The sequence below is a fragment of the Mchenga conophoros genome, linkage group LG10 (assembly GCF_057382185.1).
Source record: "Mchenga conophoros isolate Kocher_MC1m ecotype Shallow Benthic linkage group LG10, M_conophoros_male_GT1.1, whole genome shotgun sequence".
Taxonomy (NCBI): Eukaryota; Metazoa; Chordata; class Actinopteri; order Cichliformes; family Cichlidae; genus Mchenga; species Mchenga conophoros.
The window spans coordinates 32,869,440-32,892,370 of NC_140535.1; the positions used below are offsets into that span (position 1 = coordinate 32,869,440).

General features: G+C 37.8%; 1 protein-coding gene across 3 annotated transcripts in view; it reads right to left on the minus strand.

The window, feature by feature from the left end:
* LOC146566254 (polypeptide N-acetylgalactosaminyltransferase 10-like) overlaps positions 1-22,931 on the minus strand; it is a 91,648-nt gene that overhangs the window by 47,487 nt on the left and 21,230 nt on the right. Inside the window, exons 2-4 of one of the 3 annotated variants that reach the window (XM_085289853.1) lie at positions 18,977-19,079; positions 14,341-14,479; positions 10,101-10,267 (exon numbers count right to left, since the gene is read on the minus strand). In XM_085289853.1, the coding sequence (XP_085145979.1) occupies positions 10,101-10,267; positions 14,341-14,479; positions 18,977-19,079 (409 nt within the window). Of the gene's footprint in view, positions 1-10,100; positions 10,268-12,456; positions 12,607-14,340; positions 14,480-18,976; positions 19,080-22,931 lie in introns of those variants that run through there. The other 2 variants (XM_085289855.1, XM_085289854.1) reach the window with 2 other exon arrangements.

Sequence of the window (22,931 nt, forward strand, 5' to 3'; positions counted from 1 at the left end):
TGTGTACTCCTATGTATTTCCAGCAGCTTCTCCACAAGGGGATCAGTGAGAGAGTAGTAATCACTGCCTCAAAATAAGGACTCACAGATGTCAGCAAATTCCTGGAGGGAGACTGAAAAGTATTGGAATGGGCATGAGGGAAAGTGTAAAGAAAAGGAAAAGCTTGAGGGTCAAATATGTTAGCTGCTAAGAGGAAATAAAAAATGATCACAACAAAACCAGAGACCTATGTCCCAGCACTGTATTTCTTTCTTTCATGGCTGACACCATATATTTAATACTGGGGACATAACCACAAGGTCATTAACACATGTTTCATACACAAGCATAAATGCTGGCAATGACAGTTAGATTAAAAAGACTTTTATAAAGTTTCACTGCAGAAGTCTAAATCAGTCCTGAAGCAGCAGGTAGCTTGGATGAGATGGACAAACGTAATCGAATGTGAAAAGATATCTGGTGAGCAGAGTCCCAGTGCATAAAATTTTCAATCCAAGCTGTAGATGACATCTTACCTTGCCCTACAAACCTTGACTGAAACACTTTCCTGTCCACTCAAACACATCCTGTCCAGCTGCCAAGAAGCCCTAGGGGAGGGTCACTACCGGTTGGACCATCACCAGATGCTAATGGCAATTGCTGGGACTCTTCTCAGCCATAATAATAATCAGGCCCCACTGTCTCCCCATAAAGTAGGTAATATTAGTCAAGGCAGGAGAAACTGAAACTCCAATCTTGAGCTGCCACTGGTTTTCTTTCCACTACAAAAGAATTGCAGAAAGTGACAGAGACCAAACAACTTATGCTTCTCCCACATATCACATCAACATCCCTGCAACCAGACATTGTAACTTTGTTAGTGGCTTCAAACAGCATGCCCTGATAAAATTAACTATGTGCAAGGAAGATTGTATAGCTGAGGTTTTTGAGAGTAAGCTGGACAAGTACCAGAGGCTTTTTGCCAAGACAATGTTGGCAAGGATATTGCCATCCAGTGGAAGTAGACTGGAGAGGCTTTGCAGGTCGCTTTCTCTACAGTTTAAAGCTTGCGGAACATGAGCGGAACGCACAGAAGGTCAGTTATTAGGATTTCAACAGAGCATCAGAAAGAGCTTCCAGGTAGACATGGATCAAGAGGGTAGAGCGATGACGCAGTTTTGCTGTAAGGCAATTCAAGGCTAGGTTTTATCTTCTGTATTTTTCACTCATAATCATGCTTAGAGAGTTTTCAGATAGTTTCTTTATTCAGGTTTCTTTGACAGCCATTACTCTCTCTTATAATAATTTCACTTAATAATTCGAAGCTGCTTTTTCTCTTTGACCATAGAGATTATTTTTGGACCAACAGTGGGAGACCTATCAAAACATGCCAAGTAGTTTACCCAAGGTAGTTGTTAGAATGAGATGAAAAGTTTTCTGCTGCATCTGTTTTCTCCACTCAGTAGTCATCGAAAAATAGGAGAACAAGTGGATGACTAAACTCTAAAAGCAATTCTTTCAAGGTTGTAACAGTTCTTGTTTTAAAATTTTTTTTTTTTTAAAAAGGTAGTACATTAGGGATTTTGGGTTGAGGTTTTAGTACAAGGACACACTCCTCTGCTACAAATGAACATTCAAAGTTTATTAACCCATTATAACCCATTGGTTGTTTGGTTTTAGGTCAAAATAGCGTAAGTCATGAACCAGTGGCAATATTGAAAATTACCAAAAGTTTTTTCAATGATATTATGGACATTACGGTACTTTGTAACTAAAAACTGAAAAGCTATAAACTGAAACTAGAACCACTAACAAACAGTGGGGTGTGAGATCAGTTTCTTAAACATTAATATGTAAATTGTCATGACCATTGATGGGGAAACTCAGTTACACTCAATGTAATTCAGGTAGTTTTTTTTACACATATGCAAGCAGGAAGAGTTGTTTTCTCATATTCCATCTTCATTCCTCTTGGAGATATGAGTTAAATTTATGGATACATTTTTTATTATTATTCCCAATTTCCATGCTATCAAGTAAAGTCATTCAACACTGTATGTCACCTCTCCTTGTGAGCCAATTAGCCCTTTCCTTACAGCTTGTCTGTCATACAACCCTCCTCATCTCCATCTAAAAATCACACAGGCTATCAGGGGCGTCCCATCCAAATTTCCCTTTGGTCCTGCCTTCAAATGCGATTCTGTTCTAAAATGTTGCATCGCATCAGATTCCAGTTACCTACTGAAAAGTTATATTGATGGATATTTTTACTTTAAAATAGTCTCTCCTATTGAAATACTGCCAGATAATAACTTGCATTGATGCACATCCACTTAATCAGAACAGTGTGGCATGTGTAAAGATGATCGATATAGTCTGCATTTATATTCATCAAAAATCTATGTGTATCTGGAGATAGATGTCTCCTGTATATCTGATGAACTCTCCACGAAAGATTCATTTCACCTCTCTAACAATTTGAAACATCTCGGGCCTGTTATTTCTGACTGAAGTAATTATGCTCTCAAAAATGACTATGCAAATTATAAAGAGATATAATTTTTGCTTCACTTACAAAAACAAACATAAAAATAGAACCTAGCCCTAACAAATGCAATCTGTCTTTTTAGAAAGCTTTAGAAAGCCAAATGAAGAGTCCAAGAATGAAAAGCAGAGGTGGGGCTTGACCCTTAGGCTGTAATGGTGACTACAGTTGGAAATAAAGACAGATTTAGGAGCTTTGTTGATTTGATCTAACAGCTCTACATTGTAATGCTTACATATAGCAGACATACTGTACATGCATTTCCTCTCTTTGTCTTCCATAGATTCTCTTCCTTGATCTGAGGAGAACGGAGGCAGCTCTTTGTTCTTCTCTGCATGTGTGTGTGTGTGTGTGTGTGTGTGTGTGTGTGTGTGTGTGTGTGTGTGTGTGTGTGTGTGTGTGTGAGTGTGAGTGTGAGTGAGTGTGAGAGAGAGAGAGAGAGAAAATGAGGGAGAAAAAGAGGGAGACGTTACAGCTACTTTCCCTGCCATGTCTGGCCATAAATCCGTGAAATGACTTGGGCTCCACCAGCAGCATTCATCGCTCATGCTCAACCGCAAATGCTAAGCTGCAAGCGACATAATTCAACCTTTTACTGAGTGAAACCATCTTTACACAGCAGAGGTGAAACTGTTGAACTTTGTTACAGTTGGAGAATTGAATCGATTTCCAATGTTGAAATAATCATGTCGGAATCCATCTGACTCAGTACTTCTAATGATAATGTAACTATATGGACTTTTTATGTTGATTAGCTTTTAGCCTTAGCCACCACCCTTTGGTTACTTAGGTGTGGTTACTTAATCCCAGACATGAGCCACATGTGGACCTATTCTAGGTGAGTTTTTGTGCTCTGTTGTAGTCTAGTATTTTTTGTGGATTAGCATTGTCCTGATGAAATAAGCAGAGCTTATACTAAAGCAAAACAAAAATACCCCCAAAAAAATCAGTGCCGACTGAGGGCCTGACGATCCCGGGCATCCGATTTTGATTTCTGGCCTTGACCCTTGTGTGCAGATATTTCTCCAGATTCTCAGACTCTTCACAATTTTACATTGAAGGACATTATTCAGATATCCTTTAACACTGTTTGGGTGCACATGCAGATTGGTGAACTTCCGCACATCTTTTCTTCAGAGAAAATCTGCCTGTCAAAGATGATCTTTTAGATGAATATTTATATGCTCTGCAAATTACTGCATTTTTTTTATTTTAGTCACATTTTATACAATTACTGGACTGGACTGGATATACTGGACTGGTAACAATGAGAGGTTGAGAGAGGCAGAGGTTGATTTGCGGGGGGGTCATTTTTGCCCTGTCCTCAACTGAAATCTGAAGAAATGTAAAAAATAGATATAAAAAAATTAAATAAAAAATTAAATTAAATTAAATTAAAAATAAGAAATTCAAGAGAGGAGAGACTGGAGGTTGGCTCCCTCACAATGGGTAAGGCCATATACAAGGAAGGTAACATATGCTTTAGCACAAAATCTGCTTCAGGGCGGAAATTAAGGGAACAAAAAGAAAATGAAGGTGCTGCCTCTTGATGTTTTCACTGCTATTTGATAGCAGGGGGTTATTTCATGGAAATTTACCTTTTCCTTGGAAGGCAGTTAAGTTTTGGCAGTTTCAAAAAAGTGAAATGGTGCTTTCCTTCACCCTCACACCCAATTTCTAACCATACCACTGGAGCTCTTGTTGCTATGATACCTCTCCAACATAAATGCCACCTGACAAAAAGAAGTTATTGTGCCATGAAACAGATGGCAGCTAATGCTGGCGTTAGTGCACAACTCGTGAGAGTTGCTTGGAGGTCTTCTTTTATCCTTTATAACTCTAAATGGAAAAATTTCACAGTGTTAATAGTCCATAAGCTATTTTGATGTCATATGCTGTTTAGTGATTAGATTAGGGTGGACCATTGCAATTTATCAGTTTTCCTGACAATGCTGGAATGAGAATACTGAGCCTGGAATGAGATTATATTTGTTCTATCTACTATAAAAGGCAGAATTAAAAATGAAACTGGTGAATGATGAGGCTCTGTCATATCTTGTAGTGCCTCATAGCAAAATGTTATCCCAATATCATTACTCAAAAAAGTAATTATTACATATATTACACAGAACACTTGTTTTAAAAGTAATACATTTGGGTATTTAATTACTCTCAGGATAAGCTAATTCTTTATACTATTCACTAAATTACTTACTCTGTAAAATGACCTCAACAAACTGCCTTATAATTACCATTTAACAATATAAACCTATAGGCTATGTTCCTACACACAAGTAAAAATCCTTATTCTAATGAGGACACATATATGATTTTTCTCAGTTTCTGTATTACACAAAACCGACAGCACAAAGCAAAGATGAAAACTAGCACAAAGAGACTTCAAAGCGATCACCACAGTGATTCTACTATAGAAACATGAACAGGTAGAAATGGAGCCTGCAGCCTGACTGCTCATCAGTTTGTTACTTGTTGAAGTTAAGTGTCTGGCTGTTGGGCTTCACTCAGCATTCACTCAGCTTTGTCACTCTGGGTTCTTGGCTAGCTTAGCATGCTTTCTAGCTACCTTAGCATGTTTGTGATGGTGCTTACAGGGAACAGAAGTTGTGTAACTCTAACTGTTGTGCAACTGTTTGCATTCTCTTCTTTTTGTGCAATTAAAATAAAAGTAATGTTGATCTCCACGCTGTCCAGCACTTAAGTCTAACATCACTTCTGGGTCCAAACTCCTCTTCAATTCCCAAACTCAAACACTACGCAATCACTGAGACAGAAAAAAAAAAAAAAAAAAAACCTCTGAATTCTTTCATCTTTAATATATTGATCACTGCGGTTGCTCTACCAAGTGTAACAATAAAGTTTTAACATCCAGGCATCCATGAAAATTTATGAAGTTTAACGATTTAGCTTATTAGTTTCCATCTAAAGATGATATACAACTTCTGACTGAGGGATTTGTGAAAACTAAAACGTACAGCTCTGCTATCACTTTGGACATAAATGAAGACAGAAAACTAAGCAACAGTGATGTTTGTAGGGTTACTGAAGTTAGGCTAGCTAATAATAAGGGTGTGTAAAGTGGTGGCGAGTTAGGATAATATAATAAACACATTAGCATAGTGAAGCTAGAGGATGAATGCTAACTTTTTTGAGCTATGATTAAATGCAATTGCATGGTTCGCATGGCAGGAAAAAGATGCTGAAAACACACCAAATTTCAGTCAGGAGAACTGAAATAGTCCATCCACAATACATTAATATACTGCTGCATGGTTTGAATTACATGCTATGAAAAACTCCTGATCCTCAGCTTCATGTATCCATTCAAATCCTTGCTAGCCTCAGAATGATTCCTTTCTGACCAGTTCAAATATTTAATGTCTGGCAAACCATGAGCAGATGGGCTGTAGTTACTTTGTAGAAGTAACTAAAAACTGGGCTTTAAAACGTACTTCAAATTGATAGTGATGATAATAAAAACCCAGAGAGGCCAACAGTGATCACTGACTACTTTTAGGGCCTTGTTCAGATTAAATAGAACAAGATACAAGCGTTAAAACACGTTAAAAAGACAACATCCTTAATCCCTAATGAATGCAGTGTAGTTTGGCCCCAGAAGCAGGGATTTTACGTCTTCATTTAACAACTGGATTTTCCTCCTCTGATACACAAACTGAAATCAGATGATTGTAGCCCAAGTGCAAGAACCAATAAGTGGGATTGAAAGGCAAGCAGGCTCCAAGGAACTGGACTACTGGGAACTACTTGTTCTTTGCTGGATTTCAATTATATGACCACGAATTCTTTTACCTTTTACTTCTAGTTTCTTCAAATTATATACATATATAAAATATGAGCTTACCACTCATATTTGAAAACTGGTCAACGCAAAAGTGACTTGGAAGACTGTAAACAACTACAAACATCTGCAGCAGACTGATAAGAGAGCGATAATCTCATGTGGAAAATAAGGCTGAGGGAGATCCTTTAATGATTGCATTAATATAAACTGGGGGTCATTTCTATAATTACAACATGTGTAATCTTACACACCTTGCAGGCAAACTTCAAAGTGTTAAAAATAACTGCCTCCTCATGTTTTAATTTGCCTCAGGATAACTGTTACAAGAAATGCTGGTACAGACTGAAGTAACCACATTAGTATGACTGCAGGCTCTGTAGCTGCCGTTAAGCATAGAGAGGTAACTCGGCATCAACAGAACTCACCTGGAGGGTTTCATACCATCTGTTTGTGAGTGTGTATTTTATACCTTCATGCAGACTGATTGGCTACTATTTGGTGAATGAGAATTAGATCCCCTTGTATTTCCTATCAATTTTCAAAACAGGAAGCCGAAAAAAAAAAGCTATAAGGATGAGTTAACTTTGCCTTTCTACGCGTCTTAAAGTCATACTTGTGCTATATACAACCTCATTAAACCGGCTAAAAACCCTTAAAGTAGCTCAACCTAATTTTTGCAAACTGCTACCAAAAATAGTTTCAGTTTTTAGATAATTGTTATGATTATTTTTAAATGTGTATTATTACTAAAATTATCATTGTTAACCAACAAGTGGACAGAGCTGAACTGTTTTATTCCTTCATTCAGATGAAAATTGGTGATCGGAGAATAACTTCCACATCCTTTCCTCCCACTCAACAAAATCATAAATTATGTATGTGTGTGTTGTTGTAGCCTATGACCATAAAGTGATGGGAAGGATTTGAACATCATTTTAACCTTGTTCAATAATTGCTTTTTTAATTTTACCACACTTAAGTTGGTGAATAAAAAAAGAATACAAAATGAGCAAACCTTGCGTGGGGAGTTTGATGTGAACAGGTATCACACACCCCGGACTGTGATTTGACTCACACTTTTCATTTTTTATTCATTTATTTTGTTTGTGCCTTCTTTAGGAACACTTTCTCTTATTTTTAAGTGCCATGTTTACCACACAAATCCTCAAACTTACTTTATACTCACTTTAACAATAATCAATTGACATTCATCCATACACATGCAATTACAAAACACCTGACGTGGGTATCATTGATTCATCCTCCATTTTTAGTTTGAGTTATTTTTGAGCTTCATAAAATTAATGTGTGAACCAGAAATTAATAACTACCTTATAAGTCTGAACCACACTTACTTCAGACTAAATGACTTTTCCTCTTCCTCCTCTCCATATATATTTTTTTGTATACGAGGGTTTAAAGCTTGACACCGTTTCATGTGTGCACAGAATCGGTCCAGGATTACTCTCTTTGACATTGTAACACTACTCAACCAGAAACCTGAAGCAACTGAAGTTCACTTTGGCCTCATGCCTCTTAAGCCTTAATTGCTGCCAAACTCATTTCTTATCAAATGACAGTAGTGGTTAGAAGGAACGTCAGAGCAGACGGTCTGCAGAGGTTAAAACCCTTCCCCGTGGCTGTGTAATGTTTTCCCATCAATCCTGATGACATGAGTGCTCACACCCATCCCATTTTTTTCCCTTCACAAAACTAAATTTTTTTTGCTTCCCACCTGTCAGGTTGTGTGAGGGGAATGATATAGGACACATTTAAGGTCTTAGCTATTCTATGTTTTGTATGTATCTATTACATCTTTTACTTCAAAGTTTACTTCACTGGATTGTTATAAGTCAATTTAAAATTAAAAACCAATTTACAAGGGCTTCTAAGAGACAGTCTTAATGTACTGCTTCACTTATTCAAAAAAAAATATCTTATCATATCTTTTTTTCTGAATAGCTGTATCACAACAAAACACCAGTATGGTTTTTATTGTTTAGCCATATGTTTTGGAACACAACTTCAACATGTATCAAAACAAATGGATACTGATCCATCAATAGCTTTATACACAATGGAGTTTGTACAGCTGCGCATCTGTAACATTGATTAGCCAGACTACACCAAAAATAAATAAATAAATAATAAAACCACAGGGCCTTGACAGAGGACCTCGTGGAGCGTCTTGTGGGTAGCTTGACCCTGAAAATGGAGTGATTTCAGTTTCTGTTTGCTTTTTGGATGTTCAGCTGCTCTGGCTTCTTAGGTTACAAGGAAACAGCGCAATCACAAATATGTGTGTTGCATTATTTATGAGGACATCTTGATTTTGTTTGAAAAAACATGTTCCTGCCAAACTGAAATTAGGACTACTGATGATTTTGAATGGTTCTAATTATGTGTCATCTTTTGGAAAACTCGAAGGCTTGAAATCCACTCAACATTTAATTTACCTATACAAATATTTGAGCACAATAACACTTTTGATTGAAATGACTTAAGCGTCCAGAAACGTAAACATTGAAATCGTTATTGTTTCCACTCCACTTGGCAGCAGCAGGAGGAGGGTTTAGTCTCGGAGCTCTGATGGGTGGTAACCTTTAAATGAGTCTGAGGCAGCAGAACATCTCATTACCGTGGAGACGAGAGGTAAACACATCCTTCGACGAAGGACCGTGACAAAGAGCGCTAATTAACAAGGAGTTAAACACTTTAAAAGGCCTGATGAAAGAGTGAGAGGAAACACACAGAAATGCATACACAGACACACACACAGACACCTTAATCTATGCGATGATAAGCAGAACACATTTACCGCAAATAGCTGTTGAAGAAACATTCAAAGCCAAATGTATACTGCTAATCCTATGCCAATTATAAGTTTAAATGAAGACATTTTATAAGAATGTAATCACAATCATGTGTTAACCTTATGTTGTACGGGTGAACAGATGTTCATTAGGAACAGGAACTATTCGGTATTTGCTGGGAACTACATCAATGCATAACTGAGGTAGAGTTATGACAGTAGAACAAATACCAAAACACTGTTTGGTTGATCTTTAAGATGGAGTGTCTTGCTCAAGGAAGCTGCTTTGCAGCCTTAAAATCTTCAGGATATTATCTGAGAAATATGTGAAAACATAACATTTCAGACAGTTGAGGGATATCGTGATCTCTAACCATCTCATCTAACCAGCATCTTTATCATCTGCTTTATCATCTTTATCATCTGGCCTTTCAAAGAAGGCTAGTTGGTGTGCACACTCTGACCAAAAATACAGAAAAGTTATAAGAAAGTATCTGTTACATATAGTCTAGAAAAAGGAACTGGGGACAACATCTCGACTCGATACTCCCATTCATGTGTTAAAAAAGGTGAAAGATTGTATGTAAACTCCCAAGTTCCATGTTTCATTCCCATGCAGACAAGTAAGATTGAGGGTAGGCTTTTTACCAGATTAGCAACTTTTACAGACATCTTTTCATAGACAGATTTTTCTCTTCAGTTCTAGAAATATTTCCGGGTTTTCTATTATTTTTTCCATGTGGCACCAGGCAGGTTTCTAGAGCTTTTTTTTCTCTAAAAGAAAATGAAACCTTCATTAAAATACTGCATTTACTGCACGTGTGAGAAATATGTAAGAAACAAAGTCAGAAAGAGGGCAAATCCTTTCCCACAGCACGGTATATCGGGCTTTTACAGCTTAGTGTTCTTTGTAACCTTTCAGAGTTTAGAGAAGCTCTCACTACCTTTGTCACTGAAGTCATCCACCAGTATGACCTCTGTGATGAGCTGCGGGGGAGAGCGGTTGAGCACACTGTGAACAGTCCTTAGCAGAGATGACCAGCCCTCATTGTGGAAAGGGATGATGATACTGGTGTTGGGAAGCTTTTCTGCATACAGCTTCTGTCTGCAGCTAGACACACACACACGTACACAGACAAAATAGAAATAGATGTAGCACACTTGCAAATACATATATAAACACAGCGTATTCAAGAAAGGACAAGAGCATCTTATTCATATCCTGCATACTGCCTGGAATCATTCTGTTTTTTGTTTTTCTTTTTCTTGCACACTTGTCTCTTCAGTACATCTCAGGTCACAAAGAACATGTATATATATCAGCACTCAAATGAATGTGTATGGGCATGGTGAGCAGATGGCAGCTCTACTCATTTCACTGAAATACAGGTGCAATTTTCTCTGAAAGCTCAACTCAATTCCCTTTCTATCATCTGCTATTACAGAGACAATTGCATTTGTTCACCTCTTAGTAAGAAGAAAACAAAGAACAGCAGAAAACAATTTCAAGGACTGCTTTCCAATACACTCCGGACATAGTAGTGGTGGACAAGCAGACGAAGACGACCACAGTGATAGACGTAGCAATACCGAAAAACAGCAACATCAGGAAGAAGGAACACAAAAAGCTGGAAAAGTACCAAGGGCTCAGAGAAGAGCTCGAGAAGATGTGGAGGGCGAAGGTAACAGTGGTCCCAGTGGTATCAAAGCACTCTATGGAGTGACCGCAAAGCTAGACGAGGGGCTCCAGCAGATCCCAGGAACAACATCCGAGACCTCTTTTATGGTTGAATGTCCCTTAGTAAGGAGGCAAGTTTTGTCCAAAACCCGACATTTTTGCTAGCCATCAACAAGCTGGCATAATTCTGTCTGAATATTTGGCCACTCTTCTTTTCAGAATTGGTAGATTATTTAAATTTGAGGTTGGAGCTTTGAGAAGAGCATTCTAGAAGTGTAATGCTAGCCTGCAAGAATTTGAAGGCAGTCATTTATTATTCCATTTATGCAATGTACCAGCACTACTGGGTGACAATTTGCAGAGTTCTGGAAGTCTTCCCAGACATAGTGACACATCCACATAACCTGTAACCTGTACTCATCAGTTGTTTGAACTGATGAGCTTGGAATCAGCAGTTGTTTAAAAATGTCTTGAAAAGACCTTCCAACCTCATGTAAATTCACAATTCTCCTTCTTAGATCTTCACTGAGTTCCTTTCGCTTTCTCATTGTTCGAAGTATTAGTCAATCCAGTGAGAACTATCAAACAAGTCCTTATCATGCTTTCAAAGACAAATTAGTTTTTATGGTCATGATCATGATCACTAAGGGGATGTTAATAGGCTTTGGCCTTATCAAAAACACTGTAGAACTTTCAGCACTATTTAATTAAACATTGAAGTGAAATAAAAGTGTCTAAATTCTTTTACATTTAACAGAAAAATGAGACATCAGTCTATATTGTTACAAAACTAATCTTAATTTTGAGTTTTTCTTTTGGAATACTTTAACTGCTGAGTTTAACAGGTTTTAGTCTTTGAAAGAAAAGGGAAACAAAAGACCTAAAGTCATATCATGTGGAACACACAGTATGAATAGGGAAAAACAAGGCTGTGTTCCACTGCCTGTCAGTAATTTTACCAGCCTTGTTTAGTCAGTGAAACAGAAGCATTAAGAACTAGAAACCTTTCCTTTAACATACCAAGCAGTGACTGTGCAAGTACAATAGTTAGGCACTGTGACAGGAACGCTTTAAGTTAGTTACATCTAATAGATTGTGATGAAGCCGGAGCCTCACAAAAGTGACCGGCTGAGCGAATCTGACTATATTCACATGTTTATTTTGTGTTCTTCTTCTTTTTTTTGACAGAGAAACTTCAAAGTAAATTTCATGTCTCTACTGTTAAACTTCATCCATCCAATAAGAGCTTCTTTCATCAGCTCAGATTTACAAACATCAAAAATTTGGTCTGCTGTTGGTCTTCAGGAGGTATTGTGGACTTTACATCAGAGATTGTAGTGTTATATTCATTTTTTTCACATTTACTTTCATGATGTTTTAAAAGTGCAACCATCATTTTAGATCAATTGTTTTTGAAGCTTTTTGGTTAAAGCCAATGATCTAATCTTTAATTGAGAGTTGCATAAAAAAAGGTTACAAATTTGTTCTCATCATGTATATTTACATGGTTGTCATGTGTTCCAAGGTAGTCATGTGATCAAAGAGAATAAACTGGAGCTAGGATGACAGCTTTGTGACATTTTCTAAAGCAAAGACCTTCAGATATGCTGCTAAATACATACTTAATTACTCGTGTCAAGAATGTCACCGACACGTTCCTCCTGTATCAGGGACAGTTGAACTTAGAGCAGTTATCAGCTGGCAACATGTGCTCTGACGATGGGCTGCAGCTTCCATCTTGTGCATTAGCATCGCAGCAAGAGGCAGGACCCCTGCAGAGGTGTTAATCATAAGAGGACAGTTATATTCCTGCTCTGACAGAGAGAAAGTGTAAGTGTGTAGTGAACTGTGTCAGTCGATCAATGTCTGTGTTGAACATCAGCCTGCGTGTTATTCATTCAAATAAGAACACTGGGAGACAGGCAGGCTGACTGATCGACAGGCAGCTGGCCGACGAATCTTAACAAACCTTGTCCAATTCCACAAGGGGAAGGAGTAAGTGTGTGCTTCAATTAAATCTTTTCAGTGTGCAGAAATCGAATGTGTCAGTCTCAGGTCTGGGACTGGGTGACTCTGGGGCAGTGACAACATGCCAATCACTAAGAGGCAGACGGTGCCTATAGGGCAGACCAGGTGGAGGGGTTGGGTACAGGTGTGTCTGTCTGATTGGTCACACAGGAGTGATGAATGATGGCAGCCAGTTGGAGCAGCACCAGTAATCAATGACACTCCTTCATTTAAGATATTACCATGCTAATAATTCAATTACAGCCCCACGAAACCAAGATGACTGCAGCAGCTGTCATGTAAACACCTGAAGTTTTTATGACCTTCCTAAATCTAAACACACTTCAAACATAGTGATTTCAAATCGGAAGAGAGTGTTCATAGGTATGAAAGTAACTGTGAATAGTATCAGACTAAATGTGGTCGCTCAGAATACAGAATAAGTACCTGTGTAAGGTGTACCTTTACTCGTTCTTTCTTTGTGTAGATCCACACCAGTTGGATTTGGAAATAAAGTGCATACTTGCATAAGAAATTAGCTTACTATGCGGGGATGTTTTGTGATGATAGATTCACGTTTAGTATAAGCAGGAAAACACAGGTCATCACAAGAGATGTGGCAGGTCAAGGAAAGAACGGCTTCTACAAACACTAAAAGAAAGAAACAGTCCTTGTGGAAAGCAGCTTTGAAAGCTTCCTTTCAAAGCTGCTTTCCACATGAAGGAGGAGGAAGGGTCAAGAGTCAGTGGAAAGTTCTCGTCAGGTAAAAGCAAAGCTGTGATTAAAGGTCTTTCACAATGCCAGTCTATGCTTGAAGGAAGCACACAATTCACAGGAGTCTGGACAGGTTCTTGTTTCTTTCTCTCTCTTTTTTTAAATTCCACTTTTTTCTTGGTGTACCAAAGCCCCAGAAGTAATCCCTGACAAACACTAAACCAAACATGCTCCCTGTGACCTGCTGTTCCTGAGAAGATGAATTGATTCTTTGGGCTTTATTAAATAGGTCAAAATGTTGGCTTCTTATAAACACTTCTGGCGAGACACCAGTTCAAATAATCCATGCAGTGCCATCTGTCATATCTAATCGTAGACATGCATGTCAGTAACACATAATCATTTTCAGGCTCCTCTTGGACTTGAAGGCATTATAAAAATGGAGGAAAAAACACATTATGTTCAAAATTGTTCTTCATTTTCCAAAGTTTCATTGTAGATTTGATACAAGAGGCCCACAAGGTGAGTAATGAGGGCACACATGCTGATTTAACTCTGAACAATTTAGCCTTCAATTCTAAAAGAAAATATTGCTTGCTTTTGCTTATTTTCAGAACCCAGTCTAAAAGAAATGGACATTCATGGAAAAACAACATTTGAATGGAGAGGATGACTACATCAGAAATCCAAAGTATTCAATAAAAACTCAGAAGATTCGATTTCTGGCTTTGGAGTGCATCCATTTACCTGAAGTGCACACAGACACACACAGACACGCAACTCACTTTTCATGGCGGATGTCAGGGAGAGAGCGGTTGAGAGAGATTCGGTCGCTGACATAAATGTTGAAGCCGTTTTCCCTGTAGGCTTGGTCGACTCTGTCATTTTCTGTCAGAGGGAACGGCTTCCCCTGCTCACCATTACCTATCAAACACACATGTATAGGTCAACAAATAAAGAGAAGAAAAAATAACACATTAAAAACGAAAACACCACAAACACAGAAGAGAAGTCCAACTCGGTACCTCGAACATGAAACCTCTCAAACAGTTAGCAACCAATTCAGCACATACCTGTCACTCAAAGTGTCCATGTCCAAGTCATAACTTTTCATTTTAAAGGATAAGTTGTTTTTTTTAACCTCCTAAGACCCGAACTCTTCCACGGCATGCACTTTTAATTTCTCTTTGATATTTGGGCTGATTGGGACCTGATGAATGTAAAAACAAAGCATTACCAGATTTTTTTTTTACCTAATTTTTGTTTCTAAGAAAAATGAGAGCTACATATGAGGATATTCGTTTAAAATTTCGATAGAACAGTAGCAGTATAATGTCCTCGTAAGTGGATATCAGGCCCTTGTAGAGCAAAATTGAGTATTTTGGTCTAAATAACCCAAAATGTGATGTCCACATATGTGGACGCCAGGTCCTAGGAGGTTAAAATATCATGCACAGTTGACATAAAAAGGGGAGATTTTTTCTAACAATCAAAATCACCTTTTATAAGATCTAACTAGGCTGTAAACATGTTTATTTCTGCTTTCAAGTTCAGCATTTTAATATATGGTTCTCTAAGACTGGACTTACTTTTGCAGCTAGCCTCAAGTGGTCGTTTAAGTACTTCCAAAATTTAAGTTGTCAAGGTTTATATTTGAAGAATATACATCACTATAGGATTGAGATCTATAAGGTCTATTTATTAATATATATGAGGTACGCAACTCTGAAAGATATTCTTAATAGATAACCAGAACTGTGTTGTTTCTTTGGCTTTAAAGGAGGTTTTTTCCCCTGTTTCTTGGTTATTCAAATCATTTGAATAACAAACATATATGTATATATACACACACACACTTGTATTTTTTTTTCAACACTTGATTTTCCAGCTTGTAACAATAATGTCTGTCTATGTCAGTGTTATCATTTATGTTGTTGAACAACTAGGACAAACAAGTATATATTTGTGTATTAAAGAAAGTAGATTAATATCAGACATGAAGGTAAAATCAAAGTGTTTAACACTTTGCAAAGTATTAAAACTTGAACTAAATTTTTAATATTGATGGGAAGACAGCAAGATGTGCTAAAGCTTAAGCCCACACAAAGAACCTAGCAGCTACATTTAAAAAATGATTTGGTACAAGTGAATTCAGAATTACAGTCATCAAAATATAAATAAATGGTAAGCATAATCATTGCATTCGTCTTAGCCTGAAATATACTCAAACCAGGCTCAGCAATCCTGCATAATTAAAAAAACAAAAAACAAACCAAAAACACACATGAGAAATATTCTGCAGTGTCTATTCGTATCTTTCTGCAGAAAATACTTTCTTGCATTTTGGGGACTAAAGTGGCAGAACTACCTAAATAAAACTGTAGAAATTATCTGCCATCCAAACATAAAGAAATGTACAGCATTTTCTGAATGTCATCTGTACAGCAATGATAAGGTTTACTATATCATATTCACCATATTATATGCCCAAGGCATAATGTTTGCAAAGTAAACAAAAGAAGAAAGAACATCGGCACAAAAGTCAAACAGGAAAAAAAAATACAGATTCAGCCTCAGAAAGCATCATATTCAGCAGAAATCCACTGAGATCCAACAGTATCTACAGTCATATTGCATTAGGCTTTCCATCTACTCCTCATCAAGTTTGAAAAAATCGTTTTAGCTAAAGTTGTTTGGAGAGCAAGGAGTTTGGATTGCTTCAATTCAATTTAAATTCATTTAAATTCAATTAAATGGTAGAAATGGGGATGACATTTGTTCTGTTGCACCTAATTATTCGTACTGATGATGTTAGCACCTTGAGTGAAGTGAGTGAAGAAGCACGTAGCCGACATTTATTCAGCATAACTTGGGTCTGCAAAGAAAAATGCAACTCTAACTTGCTGAATCATTTCCAGACGTGGACACTCTCCTCATATTTCATTGTTTATAATTTAAAGAATTTCCAAAGTATGAGAAAAATGCATATTTTCGCCTTGTGTGTTCCCACGTAATAGTCTTCGATTTGAATATAATTAGTTCATGGCTGTTGTGTTAACAAGGTGCAACAAGCTGTCAATATCGGCTAATCAGTTAATTGTTTAGAGTATGACACATCAAGTGTTTGTACAGTAACTATATAATACATATATTCAGCACATAGTTCAGATGTTTGACATGAACACATACTTGTGTGCCTAATCGTATTCTGTAATCTTTATCAATGCACAAACATTGTGAAGCTTAAGCTCATATCAAAAGTGCATCAAATTACACTGTGCTGCTTGTTTCATTAGCCACTTATCAATGCTCTCCACAAAAATATACACACAGGCGCACAGACGCTCTATAGTCAGAGAAGAGCAACAAATTAAACTGAACTGCCTTGTTCCATTAGGCAGAAATGATCTGTCTATATTCCTGAAGGTAACAACTGTGGAAAATAACTCCTCACTTTAATGGCTCATTTCAGCGATAAACCCTCTTCTACCTAGTTCTGTACTTTTCCCGGTTATTAGAAAGATCTTTGAAATTGGGATTTCTAGCCTTCCTCAGGCAAATACAAACCACACAGAGACAAATTATTTTTTAATATTTTTTGGGGGGTTGTTTTGTGTGGTCTTTCTGGCATCAGATTTATCGTTTTCATTACTTTCATTATGTTAGCAAATACAGTCACTCAGCTGATCATGGGTCTGCGCTAAGGAGAAGAAGCAAAAAGAAGAAATAGATGGAAGAAAATTGGAAGTGTATTATTCTCTGTTTTAATATTGGTCTTTATTTATTGAGAATTTACATATGAGCTGAAAAAAAAAAGAGCGTGAATGAGTGACTTGAATGCAATAATGTCAAGCATTGATTGCAAACACTCTGAAGGGTTTCCATTGTATAAGAAGCTTTAATGTGCCCTCCTAAATTGTGCACATATAAGAAGAGGACATTCATGGGGTTCACTAATGTTGCTTGCAGAACAAGGCACATGAAAGGTTTGAAAATCATCTGTTGGATCTCTTCTTAGGGTACAGTATATCCAAGGACTTTAAGATCTTTTGGTCATGTTCAAGAGTTATGGGAAGGTGGAGCATGAGATGTAGTGTCAGCAATGACACAGGCGCTGTAGTGGTCATTAAGATTATAGGAGAGTTGAGCTGAAAAGCTTTTGTTTTGTAAATCTACATTTAAACTATATGTAGTAATGAGCTATGGTTAGTGGCCAAAACAATGATATCCAGGATCTCAAATTTCCTCTCTAAGACATCTGGGCTAAGCCTTAGAAATAGTGTGAAGAGTTCAGACACCAAAAGAGAGTAAAGTTGGTTCAGCCTGAACCAACTGAGATCTAATCTAATCACGGTGCCTCCTGAGCACCTTCCTGTGAAGGTTTTCTGGGGATACCTAGCTGAGAGAAAATCTAAGGTAGACCCAGAACTCACCGAGGGGATTATTTATCTCATCTAGCCTGAGAGCATCTCAATCATTCTCCAGGAGGGACTGAAAAGCCCTGATGGGAAGAAGGATATCTGCAAACATTTCTTAGCCTGCAATTTCATACCTGACTTTGCATAAACCGAAGAAAAAAAAAACAGATATAATTAATCTTTTCTTGATCAATATGAAGCACCACATGTCTGTAGGCCAACCAGCTCGAATAAATCACACACACTTGATAATAGGGATGCTGTGCTTTTCTGAGGGACGAACTTAACTGATCTAGCTCCCACGTTTTCTTTTCATGCCCATATTATACATCAGATTGCACCTTTATGTCATTCTTTCCTTAAAAATATGAAAGTGCAAGGATTTTCTATTCATTAAAGCTTCAGAATGTATAGACATTTTCCTCAGTGTTAGAACTGTATCAACAATGGCATGTATGAGTTTTAAGCTTGTAGACTAGATGTTTGAAGGTTAACCAGATGCATCTGAGATGTTAGGATGTTTACATTTGTCTTTATTATCAATGCTGTTTTCTCCAAGCTGTTGAAGAGCATCACTGTCTATTGAGAAAATTAATGACTCATTAAATCTTTAAACAAGGGTACCTGAAAAAGCTGAACTCACTTTGCATATTTCTAATTTCTCTATATGCTTTAATGTGGTAGTTCAAACAAGGCTCAAACAACTAATTTTCTTCCATAATAACTACAATGTAATTCTATAAAAAGATTTCAAAAGGGATGATAATCTATGTTTCCCACTCGAGGTCTTGTTGTACAAGATTAACTGTGTTTAATAATGAACTCAGAACAGCACTTAGAGCATTGATTCGCACTGGTTCTGAGAATGAGTGAGAAATCCACTTCGAGGGAATTAAGAGAAAAGCAGCACAACTTTAGAGTTTTAGTGTATGTGTGTGGCCTTCTGCTAAAACAGAGCAGATGTTCTGAAAAACAGCAGCATCAGCAAAAAGTTTGTACCTACCCATGCGTGCAGCATCTCTCCTTATTGCCTCGTAGTCGTGCCAGTCGATCCGCCGCACACCGTCAAGTCCCACCTGAGTGACCTTACGCAGCTGGTTCAACCACTGCAGTGGTACAAAAAAAACATAAAAGCCTTTAAGACTTGCGTCACAACTTTTCAGCTAAACTTACCATGTGGATGTCAAGTTTTTATCACTTACAAATGGCTCCAATGATGGATCTTTCCTCAAAATCATTACACAAGTATTCCAAATGAACGTCATTCAAGAAAGCTTGCTGAAGCATTTTATTGTTGTCATTATGTTGATATGTTTCCATAGAAAACCGAGTGCTTTCTTAAATATAGACGCAGTGCAACTGATATTAGAGGAAGAGTGCAAAGGATGTTCACTTTATTGGATGTTAAACAGTAATATTGGTATCAAAAACTGCTTAAATACAATATATGGTTAATTCACGCTTTTTATATCTCGCCAGCCTTCCTGTTGTCTTTCCTTCTTAAAGGAAAGACAACTGCTGACAGCTGGGGCTTTATAAAAAGAGGAGGGGGAGGGGGATGTGCTTTTTATTTGTATAACACAGAAAATGACATTCAGTTTTCCTGTCATCACACACGCACACTCTTATCACCATAAGCCATTATTTTCTACACAGAATTAAAATGCAAAAAACAGCCATTTACAAAATTCTTCCCGCGTTAGAAATGACTTCTCAGTGTCTCGAGATATTACAGGATCACAGCACAATGGTTAATCAATTAGCTCCGTGGGAGGATGCAATTAGTGAATTGTTGTTAATACAAATGATAAGTCTGACTGCATGGAGTATTATTAACCAGGCTGTTAGCTGATACCACAGCAGAGTCAGACAAACAACGATGATGAATGTACAGCTGTTCTTTGCTCTTCTGCTCAGTGTTAACACAGTCAGCCAATCAGCCAATATCCTCTGTATTTCAGTAAGTATACTTTAATAATTTATCCCAAAAATGTAATATAGTATGCAATTTTACAACACCATTTTTAAACAAAGTATATAATCACAGTGGATGGACCAATTTAGACAAAAGCCCAGATGATTACAAAGGTCATGACTAAATATGACTCTCTGACCCCAAATACATGTTTGATCATCCTTAATGCCAGACTCAGATTGTTAGGGAAAAAAAATTAGTTACCAAAATCATTATGATTCATGCTCTTGGCGCTGGGAACCTGATTAGGAGTTGAACTTGGCCGGCTGTGAGACAGGGAAAAATCGGGTCATCTACTAATTGAAAGGCCAGTGGTTTGAGTCCTGGCTTCTACAGCCAACGTATCAAAGTGTCCTTGGGCAAGGTACTGAAAGCCAAAGACTGCCCTTAATGCAATATTGTATGAATTGAGTGTATGAATTGTGGTGATGACAGGTGGAAAAACCTCAGGGAAGGTTTTCAAGTTAACTGTTTTCAACTGTTCTCTTTCCTCGGGCATCAATTAGGGCTGTTTTCTCAAAGCCGGTCGCATGAGTCATTCACCCACAAGGTGTCCGTTGGCGGCTGAGCTGGACGCATAAGGTTATGGCATTAGTGAGAGGCATCTGTCTCTTCCAAAACGTCATTTTATCAAAGTTTACACACTAACGACGAGAGACTAATCTCAACTTTTTCTCAAGAAGTTAAAGGAATTATGAGTGGGAGTGAAAATACTGTTAACATATGACATTCTGTGAAATACACAAGAAGGGGTCTCATACATTAGACCAACGAGACTAAATATCGACCACAAGATTACCAATTCCTTTATTTGTGTACAGACTTGACAGCTGAACTCTTCAGTTCTAAAATTAAATGACTGTAAAGCTTCAATTTAATGCAACAGCTCAGTCATTTCATGTGCTTTTACAATGATAATAAACTATGGTTTTTAGTGACACTGTTAGAGAGGTATTCATTTTTTTATAATACCTGTTTCCTTAGTCTTTTTTATTGAGGGTGTGGTTTGTAGCAATGTTATATCAGACTGCACATTATGAGATGTGACCAACCCATCTGCAATGCCTAATTAAGCATTCAGTGAATGTACAGCTGAGATTTAAGTGTGAATGCAAATAGAACTGCAAATTGCAGGCAAAGTGAAACGTGCTGCTAAAGCCAGAATTCGGCCAACCAACAATAATACAGAAAAAGCTAAACACAAGCTAAAGAGAAACCTGCCAAACCAAAGAAAACTACTGGAGCTACTGTTAAACACTGCCTTGTCCTTCAAGCATTATTTGAGACAGTAAATATTTGAAGCATGATAGTTCCCAGTAAACTGTATTCTCTCTTAAATTTAATACTTGTGATTAGGGCTGCACGATTAATCGTTAGAAAATCGCGATCTCGATTCATACTTATGTGCGATCTCATTTCCAAATGACAATGATTTAAAAAAAAAAAAAAAAGAAAAAGAAAAAGAAAAAAAACGACGACTGTACCGCATTTTGATCCGGGACGTAATCTGCATGAAAACAAGCGCTCAGTCTTCCTGCTCAACAAATGAAAAGGGCGGAGCCTTATACCACGTGATACAGAAGCTGTGCTGTGTGATGCTAAAATTAGCAGGGGAAAAACAACGGAGAGCACGTCAGGGAAGACGAGAAAGTGACAGGAGAAAATCCGTCCCGGTCCACCACCCAAACATCAATAACGGGAACCTTATACAGCGCTTCCCTATACCCGTCGAACTCCCGCAGGCACAAAGAAATTACGGAGGCTATCACTTACCTGACCAAAGATATGGCTCCCATCAACACTGTGCAAAACGAGGGATTTAGGAAAATGATCAACATCCTAGACAAACGCTACACAGTGCCGTCCCACGACTATTTTTCTATTGTTGCACTACCTGCTCTATACACGCAGTGTCGAGCAACGATGGAGACGGAATTTCAAGCAGTACAACATTTTGCGGCAACAACAAAACGTGAGACATTTATTGTTTTTATGTTCAGTTTCAACTGTTACGAAGTTGATGTGCAGTTAATAAGCGCTATAAATATTTATACTGGAAAAGAAAATCGTGAGAGAATCGTGATCTCAATTCTAAGCCAAAAAAAAATCGTGATTCTCATTTTATGCAAAATCGTGCAGCCCTACTCGTGATGAAAATATAGGTCCAAATCATGCTAATGAAGATGGTCTTAGCCATAGTTGAATCTGGCAATGTCTGGTGGAATCACTGTTGAAAAACCCGCAACCTGATTGTTTTTGCAATGAGGTTGTTGAATTAAAGACACCATCGCCTCCTTCCAGCTGAAGTTAATGATGGAGCACATCACTAAATTAATTTATTTAGCATCGATTTGGAGCTGCCAGCTAAAACCTCGCATTAACTTTTCTAATTGTCTCAAACTCCATCCTCATTCCTCTTTTTTGGTTCATATTTTCTCCCAGTGTGTCGTGCCAGGACCTGACAGGCAGTTAGAGTCCATCTGTGTGTTTCCCACTGAAAGGAAGCCACACTGCGCTGCCCCATTTCCTTTTGATTAAAATTTCAGCACACGTCGGCGTGATATTCCACTGGGGCTTTCTGCTCTAACAAGACCTTGAAAAACAAGACAAGGAGAATGAGAAACTTTTGTAATCTGAGTCTCTGCGAGAATCTTAGTGTGACTTTGCCTAGGTGTTATGCTGTTTTTCTCAGCCTCAGCCCAGGCACACCACATAAACACATGCAAAATAAGAGACAAGATGTGGGTGAGAAGCTGATTGAGATAAACAAAAAGACAGAAAGGAATTTAAAAAAGAAAAAAAAATCTATTTCTTCTTGCTCCATTTCTTCCCATATCTACCGCTTTCTCACACCTGCACGTGCACTCCAGAAGCAAATGCAGAGGACCACGCAAAGAACGAACAGCCGAGGGAATTTAAATCCCAGAAAAGCTGTCGTAATCACTCAACACAATAATGCAGGAAATGGAACTGGACACCACAT